Consider the following 11,514-nt stretch of genomic DNA (forward strand, 5'->3'; position numbering starts at 1 on the left):
CCCAGAAATGTAGATGTTTCTGCAAAACTGTTTACCATCCTTTGGCAACCACATTTGGGGAAATTACAATTTATATATTTTATACACAACGTAGGATCGGGCTTCTGAGATAGGATGAAATTTAACTGATTCATTTATTTAACAAACTTTTTTAAAAGTGCCTACAGTGCACCCAGGACTGTTTTAAGCACTGGAGAGTTGGGAATAAATTAGGTAAAGGTTCTGCCCTCACTGAGCTCACACTGTAGTAGGGGGAACACAGACAATCATCAACAGAATATTATAAACCCAGATACTAATAGGTCATAAAAAGAAAAATTAGGATAAGGGTAGGAGAGGGAAGCAAGGGAGGCCTCTAGGAGGAGGTGACATTAGAGCAGAGGCTTCACAGAAGGGAAGGAATGACTCAGGTCAGGATGTAGAAGAGCATTGCAGGCAGAGATCAGGACAAAAGCCTCGAGGTGGGAACTAAATTGAGGCCGTTTAAAGACTAGTAAGAAGATCTAGCAACTGGCATGGAGTGAGCTAGAGGGAAAGTGGTAGGAGATGAGATTATTGGGGTGATGAGGGTCAGATCATGTAGCCAATGGAGTTCTCAAAGCGCAGTGCCACCCAGCTGAGTGTTTGGAAATTTATGAGCATTTCAGTTGTCACAATGCTCTGGAGCACTGCCAACATTAGTGGGTGTCTGGAGCTGTGAAGGGTCTGGGACTTTACCCTTCTTGCCAGCTAACAAGTTCGCCTGCCACAGTTTCACAGGTGTTGAAAGACACAAAAGGCTTCTGCATGTCTGTCTTTTCCTCTGAAGGGAGCGCTATTTCTACCTTTTCAGGCTGTCTGCTATACAAATATGCTTTAAAAATTGGTGTGGGACAAAGGGCTATCGGTGCCTTGCTCGTAAGACATGGAGAAACAAAAGAGACCCCTGGAGAATTGTCCAACAATGGGCAGGGGTCATGGAGGCTAAATATCCCACAACACATGATGAAGAATTACCCAAAATGCTAATTGTCCTTTCCTTACACAACACGAAAGGCCTTGTAGGATAAAGTAGAGAATTAATTTTTTTTCTAAGCGTTGATAAAATAAATCATGGGAGTTTGAGTTACAAAATTTGTTTAAGTTTTAAATTTTTTAAAAAGATAATTTTCACTACTAAGTTGAAAATGGAGTCGGGGAAAAGTTGGAGGCAAGGAGACCAGTTAGGAGGCTGTGACAACCGTCCCGGTGAGAGACCGTGGTAGTTGAAACCAGAGAGGGGAATAAGAATAGTAGTTAGAACAGGAGGAAGCCATAAGAACTGGTCAGCTTCACGATGTGTTTCAAATGTAGAAGAAACAAGACTTACTGATGGATTGAATGTAGTGTGCGAAGGAAAGAGCAACGGAGTAAATACTGCTGTTTACTGAGATGGCTGAGATTGTGGAGGAATGGGGGATGGGAAAGAGGTGTAGTTTTGGACCTGGGGACTGCAAACCACCAGTTAGTTTTGTTAGTAGAGTTTACGGGAGGTAATATACGTCAAGTGCTTGACATAGACCAGAGCCTATCTCAAACGTTAGCTCATTAGCTTCCTTAGCTTCCCTTTTGTGGTATTGGACATTTTTAAGAACTCTCTTCCTCTAAAAATTCTGTTTCCTTTGCTCCTGCAACCTCTTTCTGTCTTTATTATGTTATCTTTTCAGCACATTTTACAGTTCCTCTTCTTAGACACCTCCCTTGCATGCTGGCCTTTCCAGTATTCTGTCTTTGAAGCTCTTCTCACAGTGTTGGTGTCTATCCTAGTCTTTTTCTTGAATAAATATATATATTTTGTTAACTGCACAAAGTCATGTTTGGTTTTGTCCATTTAAACATTATCACCCAATCCTATTCTAAAAGACAAATGCTCATTAAAAACAAACAAAAATAAAAACTCACAACCTTAATAACCTAGAAGATTTGTCATTTAAAGAAGGTTTAAAAGGAAAAAAAGGGGGTGGCAGAAGAGAGGTTTTCTTACAAGTTTTTCAGCAAGTGTCACATTTTCTCCTTAAATGGGAAGGATTTCAAAACAAAGGTGAAATGGCTTAAATAGAAGTATTCATAAAAAGGAACTTTACAGAATTGTCAACAATATTAAGACAACATTGACTAACCAGTTTCATTATGGCGTCTTCCCCCACTCTTCATTGTAGAGTTATAATATGCTTGTTTCATTAATTATATATTGTGAACATCTTCCACGTCACTACATAGTCTTCTAAAACATCATTAAAACAAATTCCTTAACATTTCATTATTTGGATATACCATAATTTATTTTGTTAATTCTCTATTATATTTTACATGCTATTTTTTTATTTTCAATAACTGCAAAGTTATAGAAAAATTGAAAGAACAATACAAAGAAAGTAAATTGCCTGCATGATGCCATCACCCCAGTACTTCAGTGTGTATTCCCTACACACAAGGACATTTGCCTCATGACCACACGGAGCCATTCAAATGAGGAAACTCACATTGATACAGCACCATGGTCCCATCCACAGATTTCATTTAGGCGTCACCAGTTTTCCCAGTAAGGCCCTTTAGAGCAAAAGGATCCAATCCAAGATCACAAGTTGCTTTTATTTGTCCTGCCTCTTGAGTATTCTTCACTCTGGAACGCTTCCTCAGTTTTTCATTGATATTGTGACTTTGACACTTCTGAATATTAAAGGCTAATTATTTTGAGAACTGTTCCCCAACTTTAACTTATCAGCTGTAACCTTGTGATTAGATTCGGGTTTTGCATTTCTTGGTAGAAACACCACAAAAGTGATGCTCTGCATGTCTCACTGCAGCCTGTCAAGTGGAACACGATTTCAGTTTGTCTTATTCCGGTGTGTTTGATGACTTGATTAATCGGTGTCTGCCAGGTTTCTTCACTCTGAAGTCACCTTATTCCCTTTGTCATTAATAAATATTTTGGGGGGAGATTATTTGAGACTAAGTAGGTATCCTGTTCCTCATTAAACTTGCATCCACCAGTTTTATCATCCATTGATGTTTCTTGGCTGCTTTAATTATTACTGTGATTGTTGCCAAGTGGTGATTCTGTGGTTGTCTTATTTCTTTTACATTTATTGATTGTCATTCTACTGAAAAGAAAAGCTTTTTATTCTTTGAATTTATCCAATTGTTTTTATATTATGGGTTCTAATCATGACTGTTATTATTTATTTTCATCCCTCAAATTTCCCCAGTTTTGGCCAGTAAGAGCTATTTCCACATGACTTTTTGTATCCATACAACCTCATAATTCTTTGAGAATTTTCTTAATTTCTGGTACAGCAAAGTGTTCCAGGCTTATCTTGTACTTTTCTTGTATCCAGCTCTACAATTAGCTATTTCTGGAGAGTACTACTTTAGAAATCCAGATCTGGTTGCTACAATTGCATTATTAGCAGAATGTCACTCTCCCAGCCCACTCTGCGAACAGAGCTAGGGAAAATATGTATGTCTATACATATGTACACTTACCTATGTTGCTGTCTGTATTTCTTTCTAGTTCTATCTATCTAAATTTCTATCTATCTATCTATCTATCTATCTATCTATCATCTAACCATGGGTTTGCACCCATACCTCCAATCCTACTCCAGTTCCACAAGGCTTTTTTTTTTTTTTTTTGCGGTCCGCAGGCCTCTCACCGCTGTGGCCTCCCCCGTTGCGGAGCGGAGGCTCCGGACGCGCAGGCCCAGTGGCCATGGCTCACGGGCCCAGCCGCTCCGCGGCATGTGGGATCTTCCCGGACCGGGGCATGAACCCGTGGCCCCTGCATCGGCAGGCGGACTCTCAACCACTGCGCCACCAGGGAAGCCCCACAAGGCTTATTTTAATTTCTTCACTTTTCATAGTTGTAAGTCTCTTTCCCCACAGTGAGGAACATGGATTCCATTATCTTCAATACATTCACTTATTTGTTGATGAGTCAAATGTAATCAATCTCCAATTGCAGCCAGGCAGGAACCCCACTGCCTGTCTACTTTCACTCCCTCCCCTACCGCAGATGCCCACATAGCCTGACTTGGCTCTGAAACTGTGCCCTGGCCGGCACCTCCACGCATCTGGGGTGGAAGCCCTCCTCACCCTGCCAGGCTTCAACGCCTGGCACCAAGCTGCCACCCCCGCCATTGTCCCCACAGATGCCCTCTGTTCCCTGATTTGACTCCACCCTGTGCTAAGGTGCGCCAGTGCCCTGCACACACTCACACTAATGCCTGCCTTGCTTCATCCCACCTGATGGTTTTGGACTAAATTTAAGGCAGGTAGGGAGGCAGGTAGAAAGAAGGGTAGGCAGGCTAATGCTTTATTTTTAAAATATTTAGGTTGTTTCCAATTTGGGGCTATTATAAACATCTTTCTTATTACAGATCATATATTTTTAAAAACATAAATCTGCTGTATAGTTGTTTCCTTTCTTACCTCCTGAGGCCATGAATAAAGTTGGTATTCTCAGCTTCTTTCTCTGCAAACTTCTATTTATCTATCAGAACCTTAGAAAGATACTAGACTTATAATATATTGTTTGGATGGAGGTAAGATGGAGTAAATAGCATATCCCTTAGTAAGATTTTAGTAAATAATTCTATCAGACTCTTCTATGAAACAATTTACCCTTAATTATTTTGCCTCTGCAGACTCAATAATACAAAATGTTAACTTTTTTCTATTTCCATAATATAATACCCAAACTCAATTCAGTCAGTTCAATTTTGTTTAGTGTCAAAATAAATCAAGCTGATTATTTGATATCAAATTCACCAATATTATTTAGCATTATTTAAATGAACGCCTGGGAAGTTCATCCTTACTTAAATGCCATACAACTGTAGAGGAAGTGGTCATATATTATTTCTAGTTTTCACTCTCTTTGTTGCTCCTCTTTTTATTTGGTAGGGAGAATTCATCTCAGGGAAACTCCCAGGAAAAAAACATTGACATCAACAAGTCATTTCCCAGTTTTTATTCATTTTTTTCTTACTAATATAAGATGTATTATGACATTATATTAGAACATAACATCTTACCAGGAATTTAATTTCTTTGGAAATTTATGAACTTAGAATATTTTTCATCTGAGGGTCCTGGTTTTATGCAAATTTCTTTTCACACAGTTCCCCACCATTCCTTACATTTTGTAGGTGCCAGCTAAGTGTGTAATGTTGTTACTCTGGAATTAATGATGAGTGAGTTAAAAGGAATGACTCATTCTCACTTCAAATCCCTTTTGGATGAATCCCGTGTAAATAAGTCTGCACTCATGAAAATCTGTTCCATGGACTATAGGTCTCAAGAGGCTGTCTGCAAAAAAATAAAAGGGGGTTTAAAGGAGAATTACATGATAAAATAAATGTTGAAAATGCTATTTCTAATATCCTTCTTTACAATTCATGAAGCACATTAGCATAAAACAGACTCCGGGAAGTACAGAAATCCTTCTTTGAAGGATTAAAATCCTTCTTAATCCAGAGTTTCCCAGATACTGACCCCATGTCAGTGTGTGTGGACATATTTATGGGCATAACACCCCACCAACAATGCAAGCAGCTGGGATGCACACACACACTTTGCCCGATGCCGACTTTTATGAGTGGTATGATGTGGCTGACTGTTTGCAAACTGCGAACTCGTGTTAGAGGAGAATCTGTCCATTGTTGCCTGTTGCTACAGAATCACACCAGATGATCTGGTCTGAAAACAGTCTCACAACACAGGGAGGATTTTCAAGGGCCTAGATGAAAACTGAGAGGCAATTACTTAAAGATCAAAGGCAAACTTGTGTTTCATTTTAAAATAGGACAGAAATAGAAAAACAAAAAAGTTGTGATAGCTCTGGGCTTCACTTGTTTCGTTCTTTTTTCAGCTGGGCACCAAAGAAGGTTACCTCACCAAACAGGGGGGGCTCGTCAAGGTAAGGAAGCACGTTGCTGCCAGCCACAAAGAAAGAGAGCACGTCATGGGGGCTCAACCCTCATTTTGACTTTTTAAAAAGCAGAACCTACTTATTTTGACCCAGTTATAGTATTTACCTGTTTCCAGAGTTCATCTTTATGGCCAATATTAGTCAAAATTCTGGAAAATGACTTGACTATTCTTTGGCAAAGCCGAATGTATGAGAATAGCTTTCTTGGGTATTTAATACCCAAGAAAACATATAATCCTTTTGATGCAATGATTGAGGATGAATGTAGCAAGTTAACTCTAGCACATATCTTGGCCTTTTAAGATTTTTTTAACAAAAAAGAAGTCAAAATTGGATGAAATGTTTACCTAACAGTAGGCCCCAAAAGACCCGTCACCGACATGAATGTAACTATATTATAAAATCCCAAAGAAAACAAAATTTAGGACTTTACTAGTTGGGGGGGTATCCTCTATTTATGTGATTATACCTTTAAAGTTACTCTATTCCATTTTCACATGCCAAGAAGACCTTCATGGAATGTGTCTGTTCTTTCCCATTTTAAGAGTCAGGACACTTAACCTCTCAAGGATACTGGCCTGCTTGAATTTAACCTAAGTATTTAGTTATTTGTGTCCCTACTGGACTGGATGCTCCCTAAGGAGAGGAAGTATTCATGTTCACAGCATTATGTTTAAATCCAGTTACTTCTTTTAACCGGGAACATTGCCACCCAACATCATTAGTGTTCTGTTAGTACACAAGAAAGAGGCAGTGGGTAACAGCTGTTTTTCCACCAATGTCATGGAGTTCTTAGGCAAGGTTTAGAATAGCATGTGGTTGAGCTTCCTAAACCTCAATCTGCTTATTTGTAAAACAAGAATAATAATATTGGGCTGGCCAAAAAGTTCGTTCGGGCTTTTCCATAGGAGAGTAGAAAACCCCGAACGAACTTTTCGGCCAACCCAATACTTGGCAATGTTTGGGGACTGGCTATAATGTATATAAACCTCCAAGGGTAGTGTGTAGCCTCAGTAGGTGCTGAACAATGATGTCTATGTTTATTATGGAGTTTTATTAAGATTATTAAGTCTTATTAAGATGGAAATTTCAGCAGTTTGTTATAAATCACCTTGAATGTTTATGATAGGTTCTTTTCACTTGTTTAAAAATGTTGATATCTTTGCCTCCGTTGTGAGCTTAATGCATGAAATCATTTTAATTTTTGAAACTTTAAATTTTTAAGTTTTATTTTGAAAGTTTTTCCTTCAGAAACAACACCACAAGAATATCTTATTGTATCTAATCTTTTAGGTATTTTTACAACAAAAGGAAATTATCTAGTTCAAATATTGTGGTCCTGTATTCAAAACCTACATGTTTTAATTTTTTTTTTTCAGACCTGGAAAACGAGGTGGTTCACTTTGCACAGAAATGAACTGAAATACTTCAAAGACCAGATGGTAAGAAACATGGTCATATATTTTCCCTTTAAAAATGAACCCTGTACCACTATGGGGAACACTACAGAGGTTCCTTAAAAAACTACAGATAGAATTACCATATGACCCAGCAATCCCACTGCTGGGCATATACCCTGAGAAAACCATAATTCAAAAAGAGTCATGTACCACAATGTTCATTGCAGCTCTATTTACAATAGCCAGGACATGGAAGCAACCTAAGTGTCCATCGACAGATGAATGGATAAAGATGTGGCACATATATACAATAGAATATTACTCAGCCATAGAAAGAAATGAAATTCAGTTATTTGTAGTGAGGTGGATGGACCTAGAGTCTGTCATACAGAGTGAAGTAAGTCAGAGAGAGAAAAACAGATACCATATGCTAACACATGCATATGGAATGTAAAAAGAAAAAAGTGGTTCTGAAGAACCTAGGGTCAGGACAGGAATAAAGAGGCGGATGTAGAGAATGGACTTGAGGACACGGGGAGGGGGAAGGGTAAGCTGGGACAAAGTGAGAGAGTGGCATGGACTTATATATACACTACCAAACGTAAAATAGATAGCTAGTGAGAAGCAGCCGCATAGCACAGGTAGATCAGCTCGGTGCTTTGTGACCGCCTGGAGGGGTGGGATAGGGAGGGTGGGAGGGAGACGCAAGAGGGAGGAGAAATGGGGATAAGTGTATATGTATAGCTGATTCACTTTGTTATACAGCAGAAAATAACACAATACTGTAAAGCAATTATACTCCAATGAAGATGTTAAAAAAAAAAAAAAGAGCCCTGTAGATGAAATGTCTGCCTTCAAAATCCCTGAAATTTTATGAGCACCTGAAACATCCTATAAACGATTGGAGATGTGAATTCTTGATTCCTGATATGAGCAGTGTTCTTTTGCAAAGACGAGATGTGTATCCCAGACACGGCTCTCTCAGGCTGGCTAACCTCTAGCTCACTGAGGACATCATTCCCTCCATCTAAGGCAATGGAATTGTTCTCTTGCCACAGTATTAACTGTCTCTTGCAGCAGTGTCCCCCTTTATTAAAAATATGTCCATTTCTCATGCCGATTTCATTAAACAAATTTAAAATTATTTCATCTCTTATCTCTCCTACACAAAATTTCTGAGTAAGTGGATGTTTAAAAACATGGGAGACAAATATGACTCCCTTCCACGTGTTAAAAATCCATCTCCACCAAATTTAAATTGACAAAGAAAATCTCTTCCTAATGTCCAGTTTCATGAAAAGCCAATCCCCAGATGAGCATGTGACTTCCCTTAGGAAGGTTTTCTATAATCAGTCCCCGTAGTGGAAGGAAAGTTGACAGTCGCTCATAGTGGAGACTTGTTAGGGGAACAAGTGATGTACAGATTTGCATGTGTGTTCTTATGATGACACAGTTTGCCCTTTTATTTTATTTTTTTAAGTCACCAGAACCAATTCGGAGCCTAGATTTAACAGAATGTTCGGCTGTACAATTTGATTATTCACAGGAAAGGGTGAACTGTTTTTGGTAAGTTGTTTTATAAAGTAAATGTTTTTAAAAGTCTTCTTGCCAGACAGTTTAGCAGAAGAATAAAAAATTGTATGTCTTAATGTGTACAAATGTTCTGATCTGAGGCAAGTGGGTTTAACCGTCACACAGGGCATGTATGTCAGAAGTGCTTTCAGTCGAGTGTGACATAATACCTCATTTAAAGTGACTTAAACAAGTAGGAAAATCTCCTGGGTATAATTGTTTAGGTTGTACACTGCACAAGTATGATGCACTGCACAAGTAGGATGCCATTCACATCTTAGACAGCTTTTATTCCTTTGAGGTGTTTTATTCAATTTCAATTACAACCTTGTTGACTCCAACAATGAGTGATCTGTATAATGATGACAATTCTGGCAGATGGCACAAAAGTGTTTTGTTCTGTCACAATCAGTATATCATGACAATTTTCTAACTGGGAGAAGTAAAGTATCTTGAGAAAAGAGTGTCTTATTTCTCACCCTGAACTAGTTGAAGGTACGTTGCAGACATCATGGCACTTTATCCCTGAATACTTAAATTTGCATCTCCTAAGAAAAAAAAATCACCTATAGAATTACAATACCGTTGTCACATCTAAGAAAATTAACATTAACTACTATTAATTAATGATTGTATAGTATCAACCAATAATGGAAATCTTTTTAAAATTCACATAAAGGTACCATATGAATTAACAGGGGGTTATATTTCTCATATAACAAGCAATTGGGAGATAGGCAGCTACCTTGACAAGGTCAGGTCCAATGTCTCTATAATTCTCTTGGTCTTTTCCTCATGCTTACTACTTCAGGGTCCAAGAGAGCTACTCTAACTGTAGGCCTCACATTTTCATGTAAGCCATAAAGAAAGATGCTGGGATGGTATTAGCCAGGTCTGCCCTTTGTATCAGGAAAGCAGACATTTTCCCAGAAACTCTTCTATCGGATTGTTCCTCATCTCATTGGCCAAGACTGAGTCCCATGGCCATCACTAGCAGCAGAGGAAGCTAGGAAACAGTATAGTACGATCATAAGTGGCTCTGACTAATTATAATTTATCACCTGGGGTTCTGTTAGCAAGAAGAGAGGAAAAATTATCTGTATTAACAGGCAATTAATCATGTCTCTCTCAGGGAGGACCAAACAATGACAATTCCAGCAACTGGTTCTGTACACAATATCACACCTTCCCCCCAGCTCCCCCTGTCTCTACTCACTGCCCAACCGGACCTCACATCAGGGTTTACCTTTTATACACAGGGACTTACCTCTTGTCTATTCAACATTAATTACTGGTATAACCAGATGTGCTGCTTTGGTTTTAGGATATAGAAACCCTTCTGATTTCACTTTAAGGCTTTTTTTTTTAAATTAATTTTTTATTTTTGGCTGCATTGGGTCTTTGTTGCTGCGCGTGGGCTGTTCTCTAGTTGCGTCGAGCAGAGGCTGCTCTTCGTTGCGGTGCGCGGACTTCTCACTGCGGTGGCTTCTCTTGCGGGGCACAGGCTCTAGGTGCTCGGGCTTCAGTAGCTGTGGCACGTAGGCTCAGTAGTTGTGGCTCGCAGGCTCAGTAGTTATGGCTCACGGGCTCTAGAGCGCAGGCTCAGTAGTTGTGATGCATGGGCTTAGTTGCTCCGCGGCATGTGGGATCTTCCCCTACCAAGGATCAAACCGGTGTCCCCTGCATTGGCAGGCGGATTCTTAACCACTGCGCCACCAGGGAAGTCCAAGGCTTTTTTTTTTTTCCTTTTTCACAAAAAGGACAAAAAGATTTTTAGTGTTTGGCATCTCAACTGTAAGGACAGGAGGTGTGGGTGAGATATAAGTCTGACGATTTTGACTCTATAGCCAAAGAGACAAAGAAGGAGTTAACTCTATTCCTAGAACAGTCTTTCATGCCAGTAGGCAAGTTTGTCTTCCCTTCAGCAAAGATTAACTCATGGCCAGAAGTGGGCAAAATAAATAGTTGAAGAGATTTATTGTCTCTTTTTCCTGCCCTGAAAAGTTAAAACTGTCTTCATCCACAGAGGGCAGTGTCATCCTCGCTGAAGTCAGCTAACACAAATGAGCTCCTTCAATAAACTCTCTTATCTGTCTTGCTTGTTCTTTGAATCATAGCACAAGTTCTGAGTCATTTAACAGATCAGCTGAATAAACACATATGTGTATTCAGTCTAAGACATGAACAATAAAGTGATCTGGGGGTGACCTGGACCTTTTTTTTTCTTTGGGCTCTCATTAGAAAATACAAATCTGGCCTGTAATACTAATATGAATCTGCAGCCTCAACATTTCTGCGTTCGCTGGCAGGACTAGCTCCATATATACCAACTCCTCAAGTTCTCACCCAGGTTCTTTGTCAATTCTTTTTCCCCTCGGAATACTCTAATTAATGCTCAGCTAATAGATGTTCAACCAACAATCTGGAGTGTCTTACATTCTTTCTTTTGTCTTATCAGCTTAGTATTTCCATTCAGGACATTTTATCTCTGTGCAAAGACAGGAGTAGAAGCTGACGAGTGGATCAAGATATTACGCTGGAAGTTGGTGAGTTATTCATGTCTCTGGATACCTAGCACTCAGAAATCTCATG

At 39.3% G+C, this 11,514-nt stretch overlaps 2 protein-coding genes across 5 annotated transcripts in view; one reads left to right on the forward strand and one right to left on the reverse strand.

Annotated features, from left to right (window-relative positions):
• Positions 1-11,514, reverse strand: part of LAMTOR3 (late endosomal/lysosomal adaptor, MAPK and MTOR activator 3) — a 125,120-nt gene that overhangs the window by 95,041 nt on the left and 18,565 nt on the right. For 2 of the 4 annotated variants that reach the window (XM_060147615.1, XM_060147614.1), the window contains one exon: positions 5,061-5,328. The exons of the other annotated variants lie outside the window; for them this stretch is intronic. In XM_060147615.1, coding sequence (XP_060003598.1) covers positions 5,219-5,328 — 110 coding nt within the window. In that variant the 3' untranslated portion in view covers positions 5,061-5,218. Of the gene's footprint in view, positions 1-5,060; positions 5,329-11,514 lie in introns of those variants that run through there. 4 annotated transcript variants of the gene reach the window in all.
• DAPP1 (dual adaptor of phosphotyrosine and 3-phosphoinositides 1) overlaps positions 1-11,514 on the forward strand; it is a 60,156-nt gene that overhangs the window by 45,340 nt on the left and 3,302 nt on the right. The window contains exons 5-8 of the mRNA XM_060147613.1: positions 5,891-5,938; positions 7,330-7,392; positions 8,831-8,916; positions 11,381-11,468. Coding sequence (XP_060003596.1) covers positions 5,891-5,938; positions 7,330-7,392; positions 8,831-8,916; positions 11,381-11,468 — 285 coding nt within the window. The remainder of the gene's footprint in view (positions 1-5,890; positions 5,939-7,329; positions 7,393-8,830; positions 8,917-11,380; positions 11,469-11,514) is intronic.

This window comes from Lagenorhynchus albirostris, chromosome 4 (assembly GCF_949774975.1).
Source record: "Lagenorhynchus albirostris chromosome 4, mLagAlb1.1, whole genome shotgun sequence".
NCBI classification, from domain to species: domain Eukaryota; kingdom Metazoa; phylum Chordata; class Mammalia; order Artiodactyla; family Delphinidae; genus Lagenorhynchus; species Lagenorhynchus albirostris.